This window comes from Pyrgilauda ruficollis, unplaced genomic scaffold (genome assembly GCF_017590135.1).
Source record: "Pyrgilauda ruficollis isolate IOZ18807 unplaced genomic scaffold, ASM1759013v1 scaffold23, whole genome shotgun sequence".
Taxonomy (NCBI): domain Eukaryota; kingdom Metazoa; phylum Chordata; class Aves; order Passeriformes; family Passeridae; genus Pyrgilauda; species Pyrgilauda ruficollis.
In genome coordinates, this window is record NW_024522539.1 from 13901625 (window position 1) to 13927958 (window position 26334).

The window sequence follows — 26334 nt, forward strand, 5'->3', positions numbered from 1 at the left end:
AAACTGTCTTTTGAACAATTAAGGAAATAAACCTTTGAAAGCTTTCTCCAAAAGAGATGAAAAAATTTCATCCAAAATTTCTGAATAAGTTTTATTTGAGGTGCTAAAGACAATTTTCAAGAACCTACCTAAAGTTTTGCAAGATTTTTAGCTGTACTGTAAACTGTCATTTAAAAAAAATAACATGCTGCAAAACCAAAAGCCAAACTTGGCAATCTTGTAGATTTCTAAATGTTTCTGATTAGGAATCACAGAATTGATAACATTCTGAAACAAATGTGTATGAAGAAATCAAGAGTATGAGACTCCTCTAAATCAACAAATATTTCAAAGAGATATTAAATATTTAGCACATAGGCTCACACAAAAATACCTACTTTCAGTGCATTTTATCTATCACAAATTCCACACATGCTGTAGATGTAATGAGCAATAAAAAAGACTCCAAAAGCAGCCTGATTTCTCCCTAGGACATAAGACAAACTAGTTTCAAAAATGAAAGAAAATAAACATGACCTATGACTGTTACAGGTGAATGTGCTGATTAATGAAGTCTGTGTTAGTGGCAGACAAGTTAGGGATTTTCTCATCTGCTGGCTCAATTGAAATGAGAGCAATAAAAAAATTATTTTAAAAGAGCCAGAAAGAAAATCCCATTGAATTTCACATTCCATGTGCTAGAATTATTTTTCTCCAGACTGACAGATGCCTGTACCTCCAGCACTCCTCTCAACCTCTCCACAAAACACAGCCATGCCACTTCAGCTCTACACCAATAGCTAATGCCACTTGAGCAACAGCCTCCCTCTAGCTCTTCCCCACTGCAGAGGCTGGGAAAAGGAAAAAGCTGCCTGTGCCTGCCTTCTGTGGGCCAAATACTGAAGCCACAAGCAGTGGCGACAGTGTTTTCCTTAAATAACAACAGAATACACTGCAGCTTGGAAACAAAGGGTGGGTAAAGTGAGAGTCTCTTAAGTGGAGTATGGGAGGGGAAATTAAGTATTTGGCTTCTCATAACAGTTCTCACACCTCTAAAAATACACAAGACTGCTCACTCTGTGTAGCTGCCCAACACTTAATACACAGTACAGATGAGATAAACAGCACCTGGCTGCCCTAACACCTTTGTCAGCTCATTACCAGCTATCTAATGCAACCAAGTGTTTTTCTTTCACTTTTGCTTCTGTTAAAATGTAGGTCATGAGGGGATGATCACTGAGGCATGGCTTTTTATCTTATAGTCTCCTCTGAATGCCAGTTTGAAGGAATTTGACCAGTGTAGTTTTTAAGAAGGAGACTCTGGAATAAAAACAGAGCTAGTCAGTAGTTCCACAGATATCTTACGCTAAATATTCTTAACATGAGAATCTTTACAACTGACACTCATCTGCTCCACAGAAAGACATCAAACACATCCATAGATCACATACTGAAATGCACATTATCAAAAAGCTAGGTTTTCCCTGCAACATGACAAAGTTTGTTGAAGTGAGGTGCTGATGGAAGGTGTGAAAATGCGAAAAATTACTAATCTTAGATTAGATTGCAACATATGTTGACTGTATTTGGAAACTGCCCAGAGCACACCTCCATCTATTAAAGTACTTTCCTGACACAGACTATAGTTAATCCCTGAGTGAGCTACAGCCAGCATCATCAAACAAGGGCAAAAGGTCAGTGCCAACAAAGAAGAAAGAGCAAATAATACAATTTTCTCAGACCACCTGTGGTTTCTTTTTGGTTTCTTCTTCTCTTCTTCAATGACACACACATTCATGCAATTAAAAAAAACAATCTTAACAACAAAGCTAAAGCATCCTTCACATCTCTGAAGCAATTTTCCTTCTAAATAAATCTGAAAACACGGAGAATGATACTCTGCAGAATGTTTCAGAGGAATCTGCTCAACAACTTGAACACCCATATTATCTGCAAATGACCTACTTTCTTCACAGTTGCCCAGCACGTAACAATCTCTGTACAAGAGACAGCAGCTGCCTTGCAAGCAGTGAGCTCAGCACCAGAGAAATGGCTGGGTCTAACAAATGAGATATCTTGGTTATTTTGACATGTTTAACACATGTATTTCTGGCTTGTCACCAAGAACATTTAACATATTTTGCAACACTTTACTACTCACAGACATACGCTATTGCACTGTTTTGAGTGAAAAAGCAGTTATCTACTGCTTAACAATGTCTACTCCAATTCAGTCTGCCACCCTATCCACATGGCACTCTCTCCCTTTGACAATAAATGCACTCAAATCAGCAAAGGAGAGAACCTGTGTGCCAGCCCTCAAGGTCTCTTCAAATGTGACAAAAGAATTTACTGATCTAGATTTCACTGAAGTCTAGCATGACTTGAGGCACGCAGCTCTCATTCTGGAAGTCTAGAACACTGAGATTTTACCCCCCAGTCCAGCTAGAACATGTCTGTTCATGTTTAAGTGGGCTGCTTCTGTGGGCTCTGACTGGCTTAAGAGAACATGCTGGTTTGAATCACAAGAGAGGAAAGCACACAACACCTGGGAAGGATGGAGCTTGTCAGTACAAAGCCAGGCTTTTGCAGACATCAATATCCAGAAGACTATCTCCACAACTTTAACAGGGGAAGAAAAAAAAGAAAGAACAACTCTACTTAATTGAAAATATGAACATATAAAATAAATCAGATGTTTTACACTGTAGAAGTGTCTATTTTCCTCCAGGCAGTACAGAATCTAGATGAGTTTCTAATTTAGATGAGATTCTAATCTGAGACCCAAGACACAACTGTCATCACCATATACATAAAAAAAATTCTCACTCAAATCACTGGGAATCTTGCAACAACTTCAACGGCATCAAGGTTTTAGCTCACATAGGCTATCTAGTTTGGATTCTTGCTTTGATTATGCATCCTAACAAAAAGCATAAATCAATGCAAATACTTTTAAGAATCTTCAGCAGCATGTCAGCTTGCATCTAAACTTTGCATTACAGAGGGGACTACACTCAGCTTCATAGTCAGATGACTCTGAGAGCTCCAACACGAGTATTTTATCCAGGGTACAAGAGTTGTATGAAGCCTAATATACTCTATTGTCAGTGCTGAGTTAGAAACTGATAAAAGCTGTACTCTGTGCTTCTTTCATCACTCTTCAGAATCATTATTTTATGAGGAAGCATAGATCATTGAAGCCTAATGCAAATAGGCAGCAAATGTGCTACATATCCAAATATAACATAAACCACAGCACATACTGTATCACAATATAATTTCTAAGTGTCATATAATAGCTAATCAATGAATTCAGCATTTTTATCACAGTAAAGTCACAGCTTCTCTACATATTGCAATGATTTCTTTTATTGGTTGTGACCACTGTTATTTGCATGACCAAGTAAGATGTCTAGATGATGTGAGCATGTAGGACAAACATCACATTCACAGCCACAATTTCTTCACCACTGTAGTCAGAATTAACTTTACAGTCTCTTGTCTAATGATACATTTATAAATAGATGGAAGCCATTATCATTCTGGGATATCTTCTCCTGTGCTGAAGTGTCAAGTACTCAATACTACATACAGAAAGGCTTTGCATTATTACCTGTACTCTTGAAAGCCATCATCCTTGCTGTTTTAAAAAGGTTAATGCTGTTTATGTTATCCATGTCTAGAATTCCAGAAGGAATGCACTTTTTTATGACCTGCTTAGTGTTCATTAAAAGTTCCAGTTTTGTTAAGTGTAAAATGGAATATTGCTAATTGCAGCTTTTAACCTCTAGAATACCCACATTACTCAAACAGAAGTGAAAAGAATAATTTGAAAGCGGAAAATGTCCAAGTTATGGGTGTAGTAATACACCACATGCCATACACTATGTAAGAATGAAGATTGCACAAAAGATTTTCCTTAGTATGCAAGTACCTACCTAATTGGGAAGATTGCAACAAAAGATGGGATTATGCACTGTCATGCCATTAACCAACACAATTCATCACCAAGAAATATGATTCTGCTGTCTTGATCACATTATTTTATAGTGCACCAATCAACCAAAATCCACAGCAATTAGGAAGCCATCAGTCTGGATTTTCCAAAAAGCTGGAACCCATAAAGGCCTCCTCAAGCCAGTGTATCAGTAATAAGGACAATGGGGTTACCTTGTATAAACCCATTTCCTGAGCATGCTGGATGCTTCTAACCTTGGATTTGATATAAATATTCTAACTTTCAGTTTTCTACTTTTTCATACACTCAGTGTACTTACATCAGTCAAATTTGTTTCTGCTTGTAACACATCTATCCATAACTGGAAAAAAACCCACACAGCTTAAATTTGAGAAGAGTCACTTTTTCCCCCATTAAGACTTCTCAGCTCTTCACCAGTGTTTCCTTATGTTTGATACAATAAGCAGAAATGTCTGTCCACTCCATCTGTACAGAAGTATGGCATGTAAGGCTCAACACACATCCTGTAAAGAAATGCTGTTTTCACCACAGCAAACAGAGACAAGAGTTCCTCCAGATGAGCTTTTCCTTCTTCCCCTGAGAGCAGAAGCCTAGCAAAGCTTGCCAAAAAAGTTAATACTTTGGTTGAATAAACAGTCCCTTAGATTCAATTTTTTAGCTCCTGCTCAAGAAAATCCAGCTCTGAGGTGATGTGTGTAAGCAGATACCTCTCAGCTTTCTGTAAGATTGTCTCAAGTCAGCATAGCCCACACTAACTCCTTTTTTATATGCAAAAAAAAATCAATTTATATTCACTTTGGAGTAAAAGCCACCTTATCAGACAGTAGAATGAAGTGATAGTGAGTCTCCTCCTTCCCACTCCTTGTTCTATACATATGTAGCGAAACACCAAGACTTAACAAATCTCCAAAATCTGATGCCTTAAACTTAAAAAGAAAAATAATTTCACTGGAACTGGGCTTCAAGATGTAGCAGAGTTTGTGTGATATGGAAACAGAAAAACATCCAAGCAGTCTGTTTTCTCAATCAAACCAAATAGCTGCTATTCTGATTTTGACCTCCCAATCTAAATCACATATTTATGACTATTACATAATAAGAAGAAATAGCAAATATTTGCCTTAGCTTCTTTAAATAAAGCAGCTAACAAAACCCAATTCATCCTGATGTGTCACTGTGATAAAAAGCAGAAACTATAAGCATCATTGTCACTTTTAGCCCATAGTTCTGGTTAAAAAAGCATCCACTTGTTCTGAAATTATGGAACGTATACATAGATTGTGGAGTCACAACTGTTTCCACAGTAGCCTAATTTCATATGCAGATCTGCTTTAATAGGCTAACCTTTTTACTATTGTCATTATTTTATGTAATTTACATAAAAATACATTTTATACAGTTTACACAAAAAATACATTCGTAGCAGTGGAAGAAGGTAATTCACTTTTCTATAATGGAAAACACTTTTCAGCTGTTTCTGAATTCAGATGTACCCCTTGGTCCCAGGCAGTGTGGCAGTGTTACTTCTAAGCTCAGTTAAAACCTTTTCCCAGTACCTTTTTCTTCCTAACTGAGAGCATCAGCTTTTGGTTTGCATCAAGTGAATTTGTTCTCCCTGCTCCACTGTGGCAGTAAATATGCAGCTCTATTACTTTTTCAGATTGTGTATTAAAAGGAATGTATGAAATACAGCTCCTCATCAGTCTCCTTACTGAAGATCAAACTTCAGTTGCATAACATACAGTGACTCTGCATGACATAATGGGGCCTTCGTGTGTGAAACAGCTAAACTGAAACTGAACAAAATATCCTACATCATGATCTGCTTTTGGCTGGACATAGAAGAAATTTGTCTCAGAAAAGAATTAAATTGCATAAATAATAAAAGAATCAACCCAAAAAGTTTCCAAAGGACTTTAAACAGTATCTTTTAAACCCTCAAGGTGATTTCTAGTTAACATACAGACATTTTACAGTAATAGTTCCTGTCTTGTGCAGAAGTCAGTCTACAGGAGAGGATCACAGTTTACTTTGGATGGGATATCAGTGAAATATTAACAACATCAAAATTTGGTTTTATGCAGCATTTAAAGGTTTTTGAAGAAGAAAGAAATAACTGTTTTCAGACTGGAAGGTTTTATTAAAAGGTTCCCTAGCTTCAACATAAATTGCTATTTTAACTCATCAATTTACATCTGTAGCCATAGAAAGTTCCTATATGTGGGAATATGTCCTATATGTTCACAACATTTAAGAATTTGCTGCGTATATGACCTTCAAATTTTTAGGTATTTGGGAACTCCCTAATAAGCAACTACAGGAACGTATCTCATGAGTCTGTAAGAATTAAGAAATTATTTGGGTAACCACAAAAACAACATATAGCATGCTAACAATTTTAAGATCCTCTACAACATATAGCATGCTAACAATTTTAAGATCCTCTATCTGCTGAAAATTCTATGTATTCTTAGGCTTAACATCACTTTAATCTATCAATTGTTTCCTGAAAAGAATTAATGAAAATGTAAGTTCCTTTTTTTCCCTACTGGTTTTATGCGAAAAGAACACATGAGCCCAACATTAATCTTTTCTTCATTTATAATAGCTGCCTACCTACCCTCACTTCAGCCACTTAGCAATCCTGTTATGAAACAGCTGCTATTAGTGAAAAAAGTCCAGACTGGCAGCATTCACAGACCTCTGGGAATACAGAGCATTGTCAGATGTTTCTACAACTCCCCATCACTACCCTCTGATTCATTTTTTCAAGACCCTACCTTAAAGCCTCAAATCAGGATTATGGTTCTAAAGACCCAATATCAGCAAGTCTAGCTTTTCTCTTGATCTTCCCATGGAGGACTTCCTGTTCCTCTAGACCAATACAACCTTCTTAAAACATTTTTTTCCACTCTTTTACTGCTGCTGAATCTGATTCAAAAGGGGCCCATCTGTTCCAGCTACATCATCAGGAGAGCTCTGCACTTCCACACAGCTGCTGAGCTTTCTGTCCCCATGCAGAAGCTGGAATTGCTTCATGCACCACCTTGGCACAGAAATTATGTAAAGTAAATGATAGATCCAAAAACCTATTGCATGTTAATTTCTATATTGGCTGCTTCTCTAATGTAAACTCTCATTTTCTCACATTTTGCAGAGCCCTAATTTGTTCCTTTAATAAAATGCACTATAAAACTTGAGAGTGCAATTTTCCAATGGAAAGGAAACAAAAATCCCACCAAATAAACTAATCTTATTATAAATTCCATGAAGCAGTTCAAAAAGCCCAGATAGGTGATTGTTTCTATTAAATTCTATCAACTGCTGGAGCAGTTTCTCCAGGAATTCTAACACTCCCTTAGAATTTAAATGACTTAACCTCCACTACATTCTGCAGACTGAAAAGCAACTACCTGCAAATGCAACTTGAACCGAATGGAAAATTGCATTTAACAGTGATGTACCCACATCACTGCTAACCCGTCACATGCTCTGAAATGGGCTTCTCTCAGACAACACAGATGCACCAGCTTGACCTGAATGCAAGCAGACTGTACCCTCCAAAACACCTGTGACCACTTAACTCCTCTACTCATTCAAGGCTCAGGAAGCTTGGTCTGTTCAGCCTGGACAAGAGCTAAAACACCTTCCAGTGCCTATGAGGGCTCCAACAGAGCTGAAGAGGGCATTTGAACAAGGGCATGTAGAGACAGAACAAGAGGGAATGGCTTTAAATGAAAGAGGGAAGATTTAGATTGGATATATGGAAGAAATTCTTCCTGTGAGGGTGGTGAGGGCCTGGCACAGGTTACCCAGAGAAACTGTGGCTGCCCCATCCCTGGAAGTGTTCAAGACCAGGCTGGACATGGCTTTGCGCAATCTGGTCTAGTGGAAAATGTCCCTGACTCTGGCAGAGTCTAGATGGTCTTTAAAGTCCATCCCAACCCAAACCTTCCATGATTCCATGATTTTCTGGGCATAAAAACTCATTAAACTGCATCTGCATCTCTACTTTGACAGAAAATACCTTCTAGATACAGTTTAAAAATAAATTTACTTTTGAGTCATAGAAATCTTTGCAGGAAGTTTTCTTTAGTTTCTTTTTTATAAAAGAACCCAAATAAAATAAGAAGAGTTTTAATTAAGTAAAAAATGCACAAAGGTTTTGGCTTGTTTTAGTTAAGATACAATGGAACTAAAACATTAAATTTAAATGGCACAACTTTCTACCTGCATCTGAATGCCATCCATGGCAATCACCTGGACTTGCTAACGCTTCTTAGATTCACTTTCTGGACAGAAGCTGGCAAGCTGTTTTTTGTGGTAGTTACTGTACTATGGAATGGGGTTTTTTTCTACCCCTTCAGTTGATTTTGGGGCAAGTTGTATCTCATCTCTTCATGCAGCATTAAGTGTTTTCTTTGCACACAGTACTTCTTTACAGTATCTAGTATCTGTGAAAGGTAAAAGTGAAGAATTAATTTTTATTGATAATATGAAATTTTCACAGAGTCACAGCAATGAATTACAACTGAATAGTAGTTACCAGTCTCCCTACCAAATGTAATGCATGCATTTTAGCTCATTTGATCTTGGCAAACCTCAGAAGTTAATAAATTAGTAATCAAGAAGCAAAATAAATTATACTACCATATTTTAACAAAATAAAAATAAAGTTCAACTGAGTATACCCTGAAATCATATTTTACCTATAACAATTTACACAACCTTAGTAACATTAACAAAAAACATTTGAATTTAAGTTTGGGCAATTTGTCCAGTTGAGAATTATGCTGATTCAATGTCAATATTCTGAGCTCTCTAATGTGAAAAAGTGTTCTATAATCTGACAAATTAAACAACAATAATAAGTCTTCATCAAGTTCAGGATGCAAAATAATTTATTAGATTCTGGTCATAAAAAATTTAGCTACTATTCTTGGGTTTTTTAAACAGCAGCAGTCAAAGTGACAGTTGAAAAGTGTTCAATAAAAATAAGGCAAGCTTTGTAAATTTGTTCCTTAAAAATCAATGCTGTAGCACTACAAAATCAAGGGTAGCAGAAAAAAATAACAAGAATTTAGTAAAACAATCACCAAGTCATTTCTTTGCTATCACTTTAGTTAGCCAAGGAAGCACTGGTAAAGCAGTACGAAAGTAAACTTTTATTTCAAAACTATGAAGAGTTAATTAAGATTTAAAGGCATCCCTTTTTGGGGAGGAAGTGAAGTATGCCCTAGTGATGATAATTTTATATTCTATTGGCTTATGTTTGTAAAACATGAGAGAATAGTGAACCAAAAGCCTGCAAGACAACCCGCCTTGACTCTACTGTTTCTGCTCAGTGATCCGCTGGAGGCAGAGCTTCGTGTAGGAGTTTTTATTGCGTATTTCTATCACTGCATCTCTGACAAGTTCAATGAACATCTGAGGCCAGAGCTTCTGCAACGATTCATTCTTCATATTGATGTCAGTTGCTTCTTTCACTAAGTTCTCAACGTATGTCTGGCAAAATGTTTTTCTTTCTTTGATTTCCTGCATGAGAGAAAAATTACACAATGTATGAGAAAAAGGAAAAAAAGGTTAAACAAGAGGAAATCCACAAAAACCCCTCTCAAAAAATGAATGAGTTAAAGAACATACCAATTAGCTGGCTGATACTATTGTGTACTTTCTCTTCCTGGTTTTAAGTTGCATGGCCCAGGGTATATGTCCAGGCTTCTATGAGCGTGGCCACAGAACTTTAATATATTCATACTATATTAAATAATTAATTTATCTGAAATTAACTTTCAAGTAATTATATAAATATCTGTTAACAGCATTACAATTTGTGTTGCTTTCTGGCATAGCAGTGAAAATTTACAGAAATTATTCAACACTAAACTACTTTTCCTTCTCTGCCTTCCCAGAATTTCATCCTTCTAGTACAACAGTTGAAAAGCAGATATTTCTCTACCTGCCCTAACAAGAACATTGTCAGAGAAAAACAATGCCAGTACTCATCCTTTTCTACAGTCACTCTGGCAAGTGCTGGTTCTTAATGTCTATTACATTAGATACTGAACTAAGCTGAACCTTTAAAAATAATAAAAAGATACTATGCTTTGTGCAACTACTAGCTCTGCATTTTAGTAACTTAAACTGCATTAATCCCTGCTTCTGCAAAGTTTCTATAAAATGCCTTAAGCTTTCAACAGCAAGTTATATTGGAGCTAAATATCTAGCTAGTTTGAATGGCAGCATTGTTTAAAATGTCAGATCATGCTTCAGGCCACCAAAACAAGTGTCTTTTTCATGACTAATAATGTTGAGAAAATGCTTTCCAGCAGTTTCAGCTAAAACCCCAAATTATTAATCAAAGACCCAAGACTGTCATCTTTAGTAATACGCTTTTTCAGCCACATTTGTGATGTTAGTTTACTGCTGCTGGGGACCTGGAAGGAGTCCTTTTTGTCAGGACTTACTCATGTGACACCCTGCAGTACCTGCTGCCACATGCACAAATGCTACAGCAAAGGACAAGGTGGGAACTGCTGCACTGGGAAGAGAAAACAACACATTTATTTAATGGACTGTACATATACTAAGCTTATTTTATTTTATTATAGGGCTGGTTCCATGGTAAAGGACAACAGGAATACTTCACTGTCTTACTCCATGCCATTAAAAGATTTAAGAGCTATCACAATTTTTGAGACTAAAATGTTTTCTTCATTTAAACTCTCCACACATGCAGTTACAGTCTCCTTTTTATGCTGTGGATCTGAGATAATGAAACCACTATGGGATAACCGATTCAGTGATTACTGAATTTGATTTAATTTCTTGCATTAGAGGATTTACATATTTCCACATGATCAAAAAGCAAACAATGGGACAAATGTGGGAAGCAGAGTGCCTACAGTTAGAACTCAGTGACTGCTCAGAAGAGAGATTGTGGCTGAAAAAATCATATTCTCCCTGGGAACAATTTCCCCCTGCCCAAGCAAAAGAGTTAGCAGATCAAAAACACAAACTAAAACAAGCGTGACTGATGCCCTTGTCTGAAACAAGCCAGCTTGCAATTTTATTAATAATTAAACCTAGTACTTTGCCTATATACTTATTTTTCTGTAGCTTACTTAAAAGCTAAAAAGCAGCTTTTTATTACTACAGCCTGCACTGTCACATGTTGTCTGAAGGTGTTCTTCACCAATTCATTCAGGGAAAATCTAACATGTACAATATACATTTTTCTTCCTAAAAAATTGGGATATGGATATCACTCCATATAGCTTGTAGGTGAGAATGTATTTCTGAGACTGTGGCACTGTTCAGGAATCACTTCACCAAAGACAGAAATTGAGCATTTTCCAGTATTCTGAGAAAAAGGTCAGTTAAAATGTTTGATCAGATATGTAAATACATTAAGCAGGGATCTTTGAAAACCACCATTCTCAACAGCACACTGAAACTTGACATATAGATAAATTCAAAGAGTAGTAGCCTAAGGCTACCCAACAGCAAATGAAAATATTTTGTAATGATATATTTTACCTCAAGCTTTTCCATATGAAAATCTTTTGTCATGTAATTCAATGTTGCTCGAGCTGTGCTTTCCCCTCCACTTCTTCTGTTATCACTACTTTCATCACTCCCAACACCAGATTTCTTTCCCTTTCCCTCCAGCAGATAATGGAATTGCTTCCTCCTGTGAAATGAGATTTGCAATCCTAATTATCAAAAACTTTTAAGTGCAGATGTTTCTAGCTGTTGTGAGGGGGGGGTTCTCCTTTTGAACATACATTTTTGAGCTTTGAAATACTTTGCATCCTCAAGTTATTCAAAATACATATGAGTATAGATATCCCTTCATTAATTTGTCTCTAAACAATTGACTCTGATATCTATCACATAGCATCTCCTAAATAGGAAGTCTTGCAGCTTTAACTTTTACTAAGTATTTTTCTATAGAAGACTAAAAATAGGGGAGTTTGGCACTCTTTTTTACAGTACAACTCTTAAATCTGTTAACCATTAACTACCCACTATAAAATACCCACTAAAAATAACCAGTTCTCATCATGAAGGTCCACAAGTCTTCAGCAATCCCAGTACAAATGCAGAATTGCACATGCAGTTCATTTGTGTGTACATTCCTTTTCATCTCCTCAGCAGACTTCATACAAGTTCTGGGAAAACCTCTGGCTACATAGAGAGAAGGTGGCCATACTTGTGTATTATGCAGAGGGACTATCTTCTAGAAGATGGTATTTGTGACATTTTCATCTTTTTATCTAAAAATAATTCATTATAAGAGCGTGCAAAAGAGTTAAACAACATGTTCTGGACAAACTCAAGTTCTGCTCCTCGTATTTTACCTGGATTCTCCAAGTAATGAAAGCATGCGGTAATGTGGCAGCTCCGAAGATGCCACGTATGCCAGAATGCCAAAGAGCCTTTCTGCCTTTACAATGTCATTTTCAGTAACCTGTGAGAGAGTGGGAAGGGGAGACAAAAGAAAAAAATTACATTTCAAAATTAGCACGTTCATATTTCGTTACATATGTACATTGAGAATCAACTGGAATTTTTCATATAGAACATTGCACACAGATCTGTTGCAGGCACATCTTCAAAACACAGACTTGCTTCTACTGGCACTTTAAATGTATTTTAGAAGAAACCAGATGAGGTACTGGTGCTTGTTTTATTTCCTGTCATTCTGGATATTTTAATGCATATACATGCTGTCCTGTGCTTCATGATAGTCTTCGTGAAGTGAGGAATTTTAAAAAGGTTTCTTACATTCATTTTCTGAAGGCCAGACATATTAATTCTGCTCCATATTGCATGCACTTACAAAAGGTTTACTGGAAAATTTCTGATTAAGTTATGCTGGCGAAACAGAAAGATTCTGGGCATGCACATGTGAAAAGATAACTAACAGACTCTCTTATTTTGGCAGCATCATGGAAAAGGTTTTTATAAAGAGAGGCTTTAGAGGGAAATTTTTTTCTCTGTATTTTTCAGCTCCTGAAAATAAGTGTTCACTCATTATATTTCTCTAAATGCCTACCATGCTGTTGTTTCAATATTAAATTCCAGCTGCTCTTTAAACTAACTCTCAACAGTTGAAAAATTTTCAGAATTCATCTTATACAAAATTGAAAAGTGTAAAAAAGTGGAAGAGATTCATTCTTTGTTGGTGGTGGTTACTATTTTTTGTTTGTCTTGGCTTGTAATCTCTGGAGACCATGGCCTCTTTTTCTCCCTGATGGCCAGACTATGAACTGACTTCAACTGCCAAAAGTTTGTTGGCACAGTTTCTGGACTCCTGGCTTTGTATTGAGTGCAGAAGCAATCTTTATGATCACGAAATCTGACCTGGATAACACTGGACAGTGAAACTTACTCATTGACTTCTTAATTTCTGGACAAAATTTAATTTCCATTCATCCTATAACATACTTTGGGAGAGCAGCCCATTATTCAATGCACTTCAATACTCACAATATTTACTAAGCACTTCCAGACAAACTTTGCATTCTGTTTTATTGAAATGTGTGCATAAAATGGAATTTTGATCCACATTAACATATTTTTATTGTATTCTTGTGTAATGTTTAGAGACTATACAATCTACACTTGCCTAAAGTACACTGCAATAGCATAATGCAGGGGTAAATTCAGTAAAAACAGAGATCAGGAAATTAGAAATGTAAAGTCAATTCCATTTTTACAATGGAGTTGTTCATTTTCACTTAAAATAAGTAAGTCAGGAGTAGATGACCTTGCTGAACAGTCTGTAACAGAAGCAAGGACTAAAACAAAGAGCACAGAAGGCAGCTAGGGAAACAAAACCCAGTGCAGGCAGAAATGCCTGCTGGAGAAATAAGTGATTTTAATGTATTTATTTATGTTAAGAGAAGCATAAGGACCAGGTCAACAGAGACAGCAATGCTGAATACAGTCTCCAGCTCACAGAAACTCATGTTCTCTATCTTAGTGCAGGGCATTGTTTGCTCCAATAATCACAAAAAGATTATAACGGTAGTATCACATAAATGTAAGGCTTTATGCCTGCTCCTTGCCAAGTGCACAGAACAGGCACTGACTGTGCCAGCAGCCCTGCTCAGGGAAAGGGGTGCATCTGTCACACTCTATTCCATACCACTGGGGGGACAGCCCTCTGGAGGGCTTGGTAACTTCAAACCTTGACAAATTACAATTAATCTGAGGTTACTATCACTGGGAAGAATTTCAAGTAGTATCTCAATAAAGACAATTTCCTTCTTCACAGTTAGTAAAGTTAACAATTGGACAAGGGCACAGAATCATTTGTTAGGGGAAACCAACACTCAGCTTCTAGCCTGGAATATTAACTGGAATGGTGGGGGGAGGCTGGGGAGAAAATAAAAGGTTTTTTAAAGAGGTTTTTTTTACAGTTTAATAGTGCTAGAGTGATGCAAATTATTTTGTTAATTCAGTTAGTATATATTGCTTTTACTTTGCAACTCTGCGTACCTCAGAGCTGGCAACACAATATTGTCTCCACAAACTCTGCACACAAATGGTGATCAGAATAGCAGAATATGCACATTTCCCTTTCTGTCATCTGGAACTGTTATTTAGGGCTGATCTAAGGTCTGAGAATCACTTCAGGGGTTGTGTTCTTTACATTGAAATAGAATTTTTTATTACTCATGTTAATCCAGTAGGTAATACACATCTGCAAAGCTGGATATCATGACTTCTGCTGTAGGGTAATGAAAAACAGCAATCAGAGCTCATCTCTTTCTTCTGCTTAGCTAAGAACTTTTCAAATGATTAATGACACTAGAAAAAAATTCTGTATGTACATCTTCATGTAGTGTGGTCTGGCTGAAAACATTTGTTGAGGACAAAAATGTTCTTGTCATACATTTTTAAGATCTGATATATGTCCTACATAAAATCATGCTGTGCTACATGTGCTCCATTTACTAAATTAATCCCCAAGAACTACTAAATACAAAGTTTTCCCTCAGAGACTGAATTTTTTGACCTTGAGATTGTAACAAAATTTCTATTTAAACAGTTGTGTTTCTTTCTTTCTCCATGAAGACCAAAGACAAGATTTTTCTATTTTCTTTTCATCAGAATCACTAGCAGATTTTGAAAATATGATGCAGTAAAAAAAGAAATAAACTTTCTATTTTAAATCAAATTTGAAGAGCATTTTTTCAGCAAAATACTAAATTTGAAGTTATTCTATATTTTTATGGGACTACTATTGCTATATTTTCTTCCTGTTTAAGATACTACTATTGCTATATTTTCTTCCTGTTCAAGATACTGTGCTGTTGGAGTGAGTCCTATTTCCATCCTTTCCTTGCTAGTTAATTCATTTAAGCTCTTTGCCCACTCTTACTCTCCTGAGCAGCTAATCTATGTTTTATACAACTAAAACCAAGTAAACCACAACATCCAGCTTCAGCTGGATCAGATAACAAGAATATCTAATCCAAAACATATGATGATGACCAAATTAAAATACCAGAATTAAATGCTAAAGCTGTGTATTATTTTTGCTCTAATTAACTTCCATAACATCTCTTAAACTTATTTAGCATTTAAAATTGAATGTGCATTCAAACATTGTGTTGCATTGTAACTATTTTCACCCCCTTTATGATCAAAGCCCAAGTATAAAATAGCTGTTTTATATGCTTGAATAAATTTAATTCCAATTGATGTAAAGGGGAATACAAAGTACAAAGAACAGCAATATTAGTGTCCTAACCTTTTATTTATTTAAACATAAAATGCATACTCAACAACAAAAAAATCCACCCTAAAGATCTTAGGGTACATAGCAAGCAGAAAAAATATTTTTAAAAAACTATTTGACAGACTTTTCCTGTAACAGGTTTAAAGCAGAAAATATGATTCTATGCTATTTTGTAACATTGGCAATTGTAAATAATCATATACAGTAAAATAGTAAGGACTCTATCAAACACATTTTTTTCAATGTATTCAATGCTGTCAGTGCTATGATTTTCTCAAAAACAATAGAAAAGTGCTTCTTAAAATCAAGTGAAATTGTGCAGTTCTTTAATAACAATTTCACATACTTTTATTAAATATAATTAATTTTAATATTAATTGCACAAGAAATTACTTAAATCTTTTTCCCCTTAATACTGAGAAGACACTGACAGGGTTGTGCTCATATCATTAGAAATTCATCTGCTCTTTTAAAAATAACACTAATTTATCCTGTAAGAGCAATTATAAGAAGCAACACCATCCTACCTTCACTCCATTTATCTTCTGCAAATTAAAATGGTTCAGTCTGAACAGAACATAGTATTTCCACAAAGCCAAGTTGACAACTGGATTTCCCTGAGGATCAACTGTCAACTGTTCCATGCGATGCATCTCAGCCAATGCATTGAACTGGTGAAGTGCCACAAGATTTGTCTCCTTAAACTTCAGGTGCTAAAAAAAGGTCAAACCCCAATAAATTAAATAAGGAAACAATAAAGAGTGAACACAGTGATTCTATTCTGTGCCACTCCATTTTCAAACTGTAACACTCATGTGTCTGATGAAGCAACTGAGCTAATTTCATTTGAGGTCTCTGTAGCAATGTATCAACCCAGTGCAGTATTACTTATACTAAGACATGTCAATGTTACATGCCCCAAGCAATTTGTAAATTCTTTACTTAAAGCAGGAATATTTTCAATGTTACATAAAGCAATGATAACACTTAAACACTGTCTACTTTAATTCTGCAAGTAAAGCACCTGCAATATCTACAGATAAAAGTACGTACAATACATGCTTTTAAAATGTTCTGCCTTTTTTGGGCACAGGGTGCTGGCCTAAATCATACCCTGCCCTACACTAATATTCCTGTGAGCATGATGTGTGCTACAGAGTAGCATTAATGAGGGAAGAGCAAGGGGGGAAAGTTGATAGTGAAGATAAAAATTTAGTTGTGATTCTGCTATCACCCACAAATTGTGCCCCACCCACAGTAAAACAATTGTTTCATTAAGACAGATAAATTTGACTTAAGCTCCCCACAGATTTATCAGTCTCAATTAAACTATTAAGTTTTGTTATACTCAAAATCTTGAGAAGCAGCAGGGAGCTCCAGAGCCAATCAATCTGAGCTACAAGTTGCTTATGTTTGTTATCTCTATTGTACTATTTGCATCAAAATGACTGATTTGAATGACTAAGAAAAACAGAGACAAACTGAAGAGACTTCTCATTCATGTTGCTTTTCTCCATCAAGAACTGAGGAATTTCATCAACTGTACTGATTTAGTTAGCTATTCCTTCTAATCTTCAGCTTTTCATCCTAAAAGCAATTTGCTCTTTGTACTCAGATGCAAATGAAGTCTTCCTGATACCATGGATCCATAACAACAGTATAGAACAACAATACTGTGTTGACACACAAGTTTTGCAACTTAAAAATAATTAGGTAGGTCAAAGAAATTAAAATAAATAAAAATCAGTCTGAAAATAAATCTAAATTTAAATGATTAATTTTCAAGTATCAAGGCTACCATTATACCAGCAGGAAATATGCAGTTCTTAACTGGATCTGTTCACATGAAAGCACTTAGTGAGGGGGCTATGCCAAAGTAAGGTTCTATTAGAAAATCCATTTTCCATAGCTGTTCAGAGCTGAAACATGAGGCATGCTCACCACACAATTAGGAAATTTTGTCCTCAGTTTTGCTAACACTTGAACAATTTCATCAAATTCTATGAACATAAAGGAGACTGTGGCAATAATTCCAGCTGTTTGGACACTCCAGTTTCGATCCAGGCACTCCAGTGCCCCAGCACCATACAAGCCAAGAGTGTCTCCTTCCACCTCCACTAAATGAGACTCCAGAACAGACAAGCCTTGTACTGCACTGCTCAGGATTGTATCAAGAGATCTGTAGAGGAAATAAAATCACAGTGATATAAATGAGATGATTTTGAAATAATATCATCACTCTACCAAGTAACAGCCCTTTCTTTTACCAAAACTCAACTGTCAAATACAATGGCATTTCTCAGCATTCATTCATTTTCAGTACCCCCATCTGGTTCAAATACACTAAAGGCTGGAAAATCCTTCTTCCATCAAGTAACACTGTATTTGTTCTACTTCTTCAGCAGAAAGGGTCTGCATGTATTTTAGTTGGTGGTGGGGTCAAATTAAATAAAGAGTCCATTCATATTTAATAATTGGCTTTAAAATTTGAGCTCAGAATGGTAAGCTAGCATGTTTCGTGTTGCTTTAGATATCTAAACAAGACTTCAAACAATGTATTTATTTAAGCAATTCTCCTTCACATTCTGTTTGCTCTGTGAAACGTAAAAGTGGACATAAGCAATAACTCAAGCATTTCTTTCAAACAATGTGACCTTTCCAATTCACAAGAGCAATTTTAAAATTAAGCAATAAATCCAGGTATTCCTGAATCCTGTCTCTTTTTGTTCTACTTCCAACATGATACACTCAGCTGGCTGGACCTAAAGTGTATAGAGACCTCAGGATAAGTGCAAATTACAGGTTTAGCAAGTTATGTAATGATTGTTATTACTTTATTCTTGACCACATTCTTAGTCTTTTTAATATATTTTGACAAGTAGCAATTATTTGACTGATGTTCTCCTGACAATAACAATCAGAACTCTAAAATTTCACTCAAGTGAAAATGTTGAGACCTCACCACTTCATACGTGAAGCTCTAATTACTTATCTATTCTGAATTTCACCTGCAATTGTATTGATTAGCAGCTCATCTTGAAATTCTTCACTATGATAAAACATATACATCAAAACAGCATCATATCTCAAGCAATGGGAATGTGTTCATTAATAGAGAAACAGTCAAACTACCACAATTACACTGACTTGGTCATGGGGGAGGGATTACCAACACTGAATTAAATGGCAAAGAAACCAAGCAGGCAAGAAAGCAGTGGGTAAATGCATTCAGGGAAAAGCTTTGGAAGCACAAGAATAGAAAAGACGATGACAATTTAAAAATGCTAAGGAAAAAGTGTTTCAAAAGATGTAGCACTTGACTGGAGATAAGAACCAGCTCTAGCCACAAAAGACTGAAACTCAGATGAGTTCTACTTGTGAGAGACAAAGACTTCCTGAGCATCCCTGACATTTGCAGCATTGACCAGGGACAGCAGGAAGCTGTACTTGCCATTGAATGTGTGCAGACTATTTTTTCAGACATTTGCTCGAGCTAGCCAAGGTTGAAGTGCTACTCTGGTTTTAGCCAATCCAAGGCATACGCTGCTCATTAAGCACTGCAGTGGTTTCTGGCCACAAGGCCACTCTTTTAGACGCAAATAAGAAAAAATAATCTTTTAAACCAAAAAACACTAAAATTGTCTTGAGAATAAAACTAAGTCTGGTAACTGCTACTGTTACTGCATGGGTGTGAAAGCAGTCCAATAAAAGATGCTGCAGTTCAAACTAAGAGCCTGAATTCAACTATGAAACCTCTTGATACACAAAGAGATTACAAATCTTCATAATGCTCATAATACATCTTCATTTTGTTCATTTAAACTGAAGGCAACAATCTAAGCTGTTAAGGAAATGAACAGCCTCAAGAAGGCTCAGGAATTCACATTTAATATTTCTTGTAAACATGAAGTTGTCCTTTATTTAGCAAAATCACATAATAATTTAGCTTGCACTTCTTTAGGCAATGAGTTGCTGTTCTATTTATTTTTAAACATGCTACTTATTACTAATGGTCAAAAGCAAAGTAAACCATCTATCTTTTCAGGGTTGATGTGCACATATAGTACTTTTGATAATGAAATACAGTGAGATCTCAGTGGTGAGAAGCAGTAACCTGGAACTTAAGACTTGAACAGGTAAAAGCATCACCTAATAAAATACCTGCTTTCTTCAGGAAATACATATGGAGCACTGCCATTGATCTGGCAGGGCTCATTTTCTTTATCTTTGTTTAAAGAAGCCTCAAGAGCAATTTGGTTCTGCTGGATCTCCCACTGCCGAGCAATGTTACCAATTGTTAACCGCTTCTTTTCCTGAAACAAGATACACAAATCACCATAAGGCATGACAGGGCAGGATCAACACATTTGTTTATTCTGAAATATGCTGCTTAAGCAAAACTTCTTAAATTGTTTCAAACTGAAGAAACTGTACTAGTGGTTGGTGGTTATGCATTAAAATCAATGCATTGTTCTCGTGCTATTTTGCATAAGTGCCAGCACATAATTTCACAAAATTTGCAATAAAGAAACAAGAAAAGTAACATAATAAATCCACAACTTATGAAAGCATGAACTTAAGCTACTTAGGACATGGAAATTGCTACTTCTGCAAGTTTTTCCATTTTAAAGAGCTCAAAACTCCAGCTCATGTTCCATCTGCCATGGGAGTTTTGATGCTCTCTGGTTAGTGCTCAACACTTACAGACTTCCACCATGACTGAGCTCCATGTCACAAAAAGGGAGGGAAGTTGGAATCATCAGTATTTTTTATCACAACACTCTTTAGAAAATTGTGTGTTCTCAAGGCTGAGGGTCTCAACCCCAATTACTGTAACCCCAATTACTCTACTGCTTTGTTAGCCCCCAGATGTGGGCTGCTGGATTCCTACAGAACTTCAAAAACTTCCATTAATTCCTTTTACATAAAGCAAATTTTACAAGTATGAAGATTCTGCTAGCAGCAACTTTCTCTTGTTCCAGTAAATATTAAGTTCAACCACTGTTGGAAAGGAATGACATTCTCTATACATTTCAAAGTACATCTCAAGCTTTCCCAGAAGAGTGGGTTGGAAGCTGTAAAAAAAGAAGTCTGGAAAAAGAGATTAAGAAATTCTGCTGTTTGGGCAGACAAGTATCAGCAAGGGAAAAAGAAGAGATTACATTGGTGAAATAAACATTTTCAAAGCAGTGCATACAGGAAAACAGCAATTGTTTGCTAGTGAATGAGTGCCTATAATTTAATTTACACTTCATATAGCATAAGAAATGTTGGAGAAATGTGATGGTAAAAGAAAATTGCAGAACATAGTTCTCTAAATATTTTTTTCAGAATTAACGATGAAGAAACCTATAGTTGACAACTTTTTTTTGCTGGACATTGTATCTATGAGCATATTTGTTCCTTCAATTCAAATGTGTGGAACAGGAAAAAAAGCCTGAATCATAACGACCCATTCATAACAAAATCATCAAATCATATGAAAAATATTTGTATTTGACTGTTATGCCACTTATCTGTTTGAAGATAGGAAATATACTTTGATAAAATTAAAGTCTAAAATGTAATGTTGAAATTGATTAATGATGTCATAGGTGTTAAAAATATTTTTCCTTCTAAGGAAATTTTCCACTAGCAAAAAGCACCTCAAAATGTAGGCCACCAAGACAATCTCTCTGCAACAAGGAAACATTACATCAATGGTTAAGAACATGAACTACAAATAAATACCTACTTTTTTTTTTTTTTTCTAGTCAGAGAGACATTTTCAACAGCATGAGACAATATCATGTGTGAAAATTCTTTACTAATTTTTCATTTCTTGATGCCACTAAGATCTATCACCAACACTTCAAACCTGAAGATACTTTAAATACATCAATATCTTGCAGGGAAAGAAGAAATGCCAAAACCAAACAAACGCACTGCTTAAAAAACCCAAAACCACCCCTCAAACCGTATCTAAGTCTTTTTTTATTATATCAATATTTTTCAATCAAACAGAAATATACAAGGATACAAATATACAGGAAATCAAAACATATTCTCAGTCACTGAACACAAAATTTTTTCCCCCCATTCATATGTTTAGGTCTTGGGGGTTTTGATATACTTAAAACATCTTTTAACATACTGTTAATATTCTGTTTGTGTCTTTTTATTTTTCAGTTTTATGTGTTTGCTACACTTCCTAAGACCTCCTGCAACTAATCCAGTCTAATCCCTTTCATGAAATACGATTTTACCTAGGAAACTCAATATGAACATTTCTTGTTTATTTGACTTCCAAATTGAAAGAGATTGTTTGTATAGGCATTACTGGCTAACCAAAAAATTGTAGGCACTTTTTTCCTCCAAAAAAAGGGATTTGGAGCCAAATGGTGAAATTCACACAGCAAATGCAATGTAGATACTCTTAGATTCTTGATCTTTGGTCTCCTATTAGGAACACAGCTCATGTAGTCAGCAGCCCCATGAAGAACGTTGTGGAGGGCACCGGGGTCTCCCCTTGTGGAGCACTTCTGTCTCGTGCGTGTCAGGACCAAGCAGGCCAGCTGGGCTGGGAGATAACACAGATCAGAGTTCTGCTGACAGAGACAACAGCTGGAGTCTGCCTGTGGCCTCAGGGCCCCTTCACTCTATCCACAGAAAGGAATAAATTCAGCGGGAAAAAACAAAGGAAAAACTGCTTCAGAACACCCTGCATGGCTGCAGCCAGTGTTCACCTGGAAAGGGGAGACCAAGGAGCGTGAAATCACTGGAGAAGTCCTTTACTTCAGCATGGATTTATGAAAATGAAGTTTGCCATCCACTGACATATATCACACTTGTATTCAACATGGGCTTTCTGCTAAAGTGTACCTTGCATATTTGACTGAACAGTTTCAGTCATGGAGTGCATTGTTGAAGCTGTGAAAATAGATAGAGGCATATTGGGATATATAATACAATATCTGCAGCAAAAAAAATTGGGATATAAATTATTGCTGCAAACTGGTTTGCAGTAACCTTAGAACAGCCACAGACAATACCTTAAGCAAGGTCTGTCTATGGCTTTCACGCTTCCTTTCTTCCTCTTTCCTTGCTGCAATAGATGCCATACGTCTTTCTTCTTCCTGGATGAAAAAAAGAAAAACAAATTCCTAAAGGGAGGAACTAAGCCAGTTCTGAATAGTATTACTGATACGTTATTGTTATATGTTATTGTGTTGATATTTTAAACATAAATTTTCGTTTTAACACAATTTTAGAATTTTTATCATCTTAATGTTTCTAAATACTCTTAAAACCAATCGAATTGTTAATTATAAATAAGTCAAGATAAACAGAATAAATAACTACTCAGATAAAAATGCTGAAGATAAAGCTAGTTAAAAGTAATACATGTAAGAGTCTGAAAAATATAAAGCATATTGTAACCATGAAAAATATTTTTAGATATGGCATTGCAATACATCTTCATATCTTTGTAGTAGTTTTTGCAATTAGCAGGATTATTTTTTTTTTGTAAAAAAACACACAGAGCAAAAAAGCTGGATTCTATTTATGCTTGAATCATAATCCAGGATTAATTTGTATTATTATAAACTGTTTCCAGGGCCTGGCTTTTCTCAATCAGCAACAGAACTTGAAGAACAGAACATTTTCAAAGTTAGCTATTCCACAACCATTATGCCTCATCAATATTATTGCCTAATCATGAATTCTTTCTCAAGAAGAAAGCCATTGATTTCTAAACAATGAAAGTAAAGCTGCTTCATTTTCCTGGTACAGCAATTTGATACTGCAATATACCCATATTAGGTTGGATGCCCCTTGTTTACAGAAGTTTAAACATTCTCACAGCATAGTATTTTTAGAACATATATTTTCCAAGTAACAAAAGAAATGTTCACTATGAAGTAAAAAGTGTAGAGTCTTTCCAACACAAATATTTGGGAAGCATACTTTAACTTATTTTGATTTACTTCACATGCCATTTGGGCGTTTCTATTGAAGCCTCTTCCCAGAACATATGAAAAGTGTTTTCATTTCCTCAAAATAGAAAGCTCCTGTCCAAACCTTTTCATTTTCTGGAAAAGTTACATGTTAACAAAATTAACAAACAAAAATGAACAGAAAGCACCATCAACCAGTAAGACAAATTGACATGTCAAAATTTCTACATAAATACAACATGCTATGTTTAGAGCATTGTAAGAGCCCCTAAGCACATGGGTGAGTGCTTACTGGAAGATAAAATAAAACAGGAACTTCACACTTAGCATGGCCATTACATTTTTAAGAAAACCATTTCCAAAGCATAAGAAGTTCAGTGCATGTAGCAGACTTACTCTGATCTTTGTACAGTCCCCCTGAAACCCACTGAACCGCCATGGAATTTGGCATCAGTCTGGAAAGGGGTTAAAGAACAGATTTTCAAACTGTTCCTCCATGACTTTACCCTAATATCATACATTAAACAAGAGGAGTACCTCAGCACAGTGAGGCTTTGGACAGAGTAAGCTTCTCTAACACAATTGTATGCAAGAATTTTCTTGGAACACTAACTGGAAAGCCCCTAACTTTTTTTAAAAAGAAAATTTCTTCTCAAAGCAGCTTGTCTTTCACTGGTGAAGTTCTGATGGCAGCCTTCTCTGCTACTGTACTTTTAAGCTATTCCTAAACAGGGTATTTCCAAGGGGCTAGTGCCATGGAATTACAGCATAATCCTGGTTAGAAGAACTTCTGTAGGTCACCCGTAACTGAATAACAAAATAAGAGCACACACGGATGCAGAAGGCCAATGCAACAAAGTACCACACAATGAAATCCAGCATTGAATGGGAGGGTGCAGGGGCAGGCTCTGAAAATCATGATCATGCAGACAATATGTCACAAATATGAATGCATCATTAATAATGCAAATAAAAATTTATTGTTCCTCAAGATATGATTCAGAATTTTAAGAACTGCAAACATTATTCCAATTATGTATTACATTAGTCTGTTAGTGTTTTGTGTAAAAAACCCGTCTTAAAATAAAAGATAAACACTAGCAAACTACATTAGTGATATCTTTCTTTAGAGAGCAGGTTAGATTTGTCTCAGGGAAATTTTTTTTAAATTAAATTGCTCCATTTGACTGTGTATCTATGCTTTTAAACTAGGTTTGCTAAAGAAACTCTTCATCTTCTCTAATGACTTTTCAACACATTGATCATATCAAATAACAAAGTATGTTTAGAAGTCTTAAATTAAGGGACTTTTCTTGTTCCCTAGAAGTTTGATTATATTAAATTGGTATGTAGAAAGAAGAGAAATGTAAGCTAGTTTTACCACCAAGGAAGAGGAAGCAGAAACTATCCATTCTATTTGGCAGAAAACATCTGGCCATCCATCAGAGACTCAGTTTCAAACTAACCGAGCGGGTGTTGTGTTTCACACTGGTGGAGGTGAGAGCTAGATAACAAAATCGCATTAATAGAAAATTAGCCTTCATTAATTTTATTCATTGCTAAACAACTTGCTGTAGTTTTTTTCCAAGCTTTAAAGCAATCCTCCATCAAGTTCCCTAAATCAGTTTTCTCTCAGCTTCTACAAATCTCTTCTTACTCTATCCTCCTTCCCAAAGCTTTCCTTAATCCAGCCCAGCTGTGCACCTTATGACACTGCCTTCCATGCAGGAGGGTCTGCTGCCCCCACTGCAGCCAGTCCCGGACCTTCCCTGCCAGCACAGTCTCTGTACAGAGATCAAATTCAGCTAACGCAAATTACATTCTAACAAGAGTATTAATTGAATGAGACTTTTTTCTTTGATCAAGAGTTTATCCTAATTACAGACATTTAAAAACACTAGTCCTTTTCCAAAAGAAGTCAGCTTAGCCAAAAATTAAAATACATCCTTAGCTTTACTCAGTATTCATAAAGGCAGAGTGATTGAGCAAATCCCTGAATAAAGATCAAGGATCATATCTACATATGCATTCTTGATTAACCCTACACAACACATGCAAGCAGTCTTAACAAACACATTCCCCAGGAATCCACAAAAAACCACAGAGCACCGAAAAAGTTATGAAACAACCCCGTGCATAACCTGGCCACAATTCATTTTTACTGTCACCCCTTCTCTTTAAGAAAGGGTTTGGGCAGAGCCGGAGCCCCCGCCCTGTGTCCCTGGTTTCCCCTGGCTGCCGTGCCGGGTTTGCCCGTGTCCGTGCCTCTGTCCGTGCCTGTCTGTCCCGGCCGCTTTTCCCGGGCCGCTTTTCCCGGGCCGCTGTTCCCGGGCCGCTGTTCCCGGGCCGCTGTTCCCGGGCCGCTGTTCCCGCCCGGGCCCGTGAGGGCTCGGCCGTGCCCGTGGCGCCCCCTGCCGCCTCCCGCGCGCTCCTGCGGCGGCGCCCGGCGCGGGGAATCCCGCGGAACCCGAGCGGGGCCGCGACAGACCGCAGGGAGCGACGCGCTCCTCACCACCGCCTTGCCAGCCTTCCAACAAGCTCCTTTCAACAAACCATTTAAGTCACACTTAAGTACCTTATTTCCCAGTAGAAAGGAAAAAAAACTATCAGGGATCCCTCCTAAAAAAAAAAAAAAAAAAAAAACCCCCCAAAAAAAACCCCCACGGAGGGGTGGGAAAACA

The 26334-nt window shown here is 36.5% G+C and overlaps 1 protein-coding gene across 1 annotated transcript in view; it reads right to left on the reverse strand.

The window, feature by feature from the left end:
- Positions 1 to 8418: 8418 nt before the first annotated feature.
- LRRC49 (leucine rich repeat containing 49) overlaps positions 8419 to 26334 on the reverse strand; it is a 41083-nt gene continuing 23167 nt past the window's right edge. The window contains exons 10-16 of the mRNA XM_041469230.1: positions 22748 to 22831; positions 19878 to 20029; positions 17658 to 17895; positions 16244 to 16429; positions 12325 to 12434; positions 11501 to 11654; positions 8419 to 9496 (exon numbers count right to left, since the gene is read on the reverse strand). Coding sequence (XP_041325164.1) covers positions 9290 to 9496; positions 11501 to 11654; positions 12325 to 12434; positions 16244 to 16429; positions 17658 to 17895; positions 19878 to 20029; positions 22748 to 22831 — 1131 coding nt within the window. The 3' untranslated portion in view covers positions 8419 to 9289. The remainder of the gene's footprint in view (positions 9497 to 11500; positions 11655 to 12324; positions 12435 to 16243; positions 16430 to 17657; positions 17896 to 19877; positions 20030 to 22747; positions 22832 to 26334) is intronic.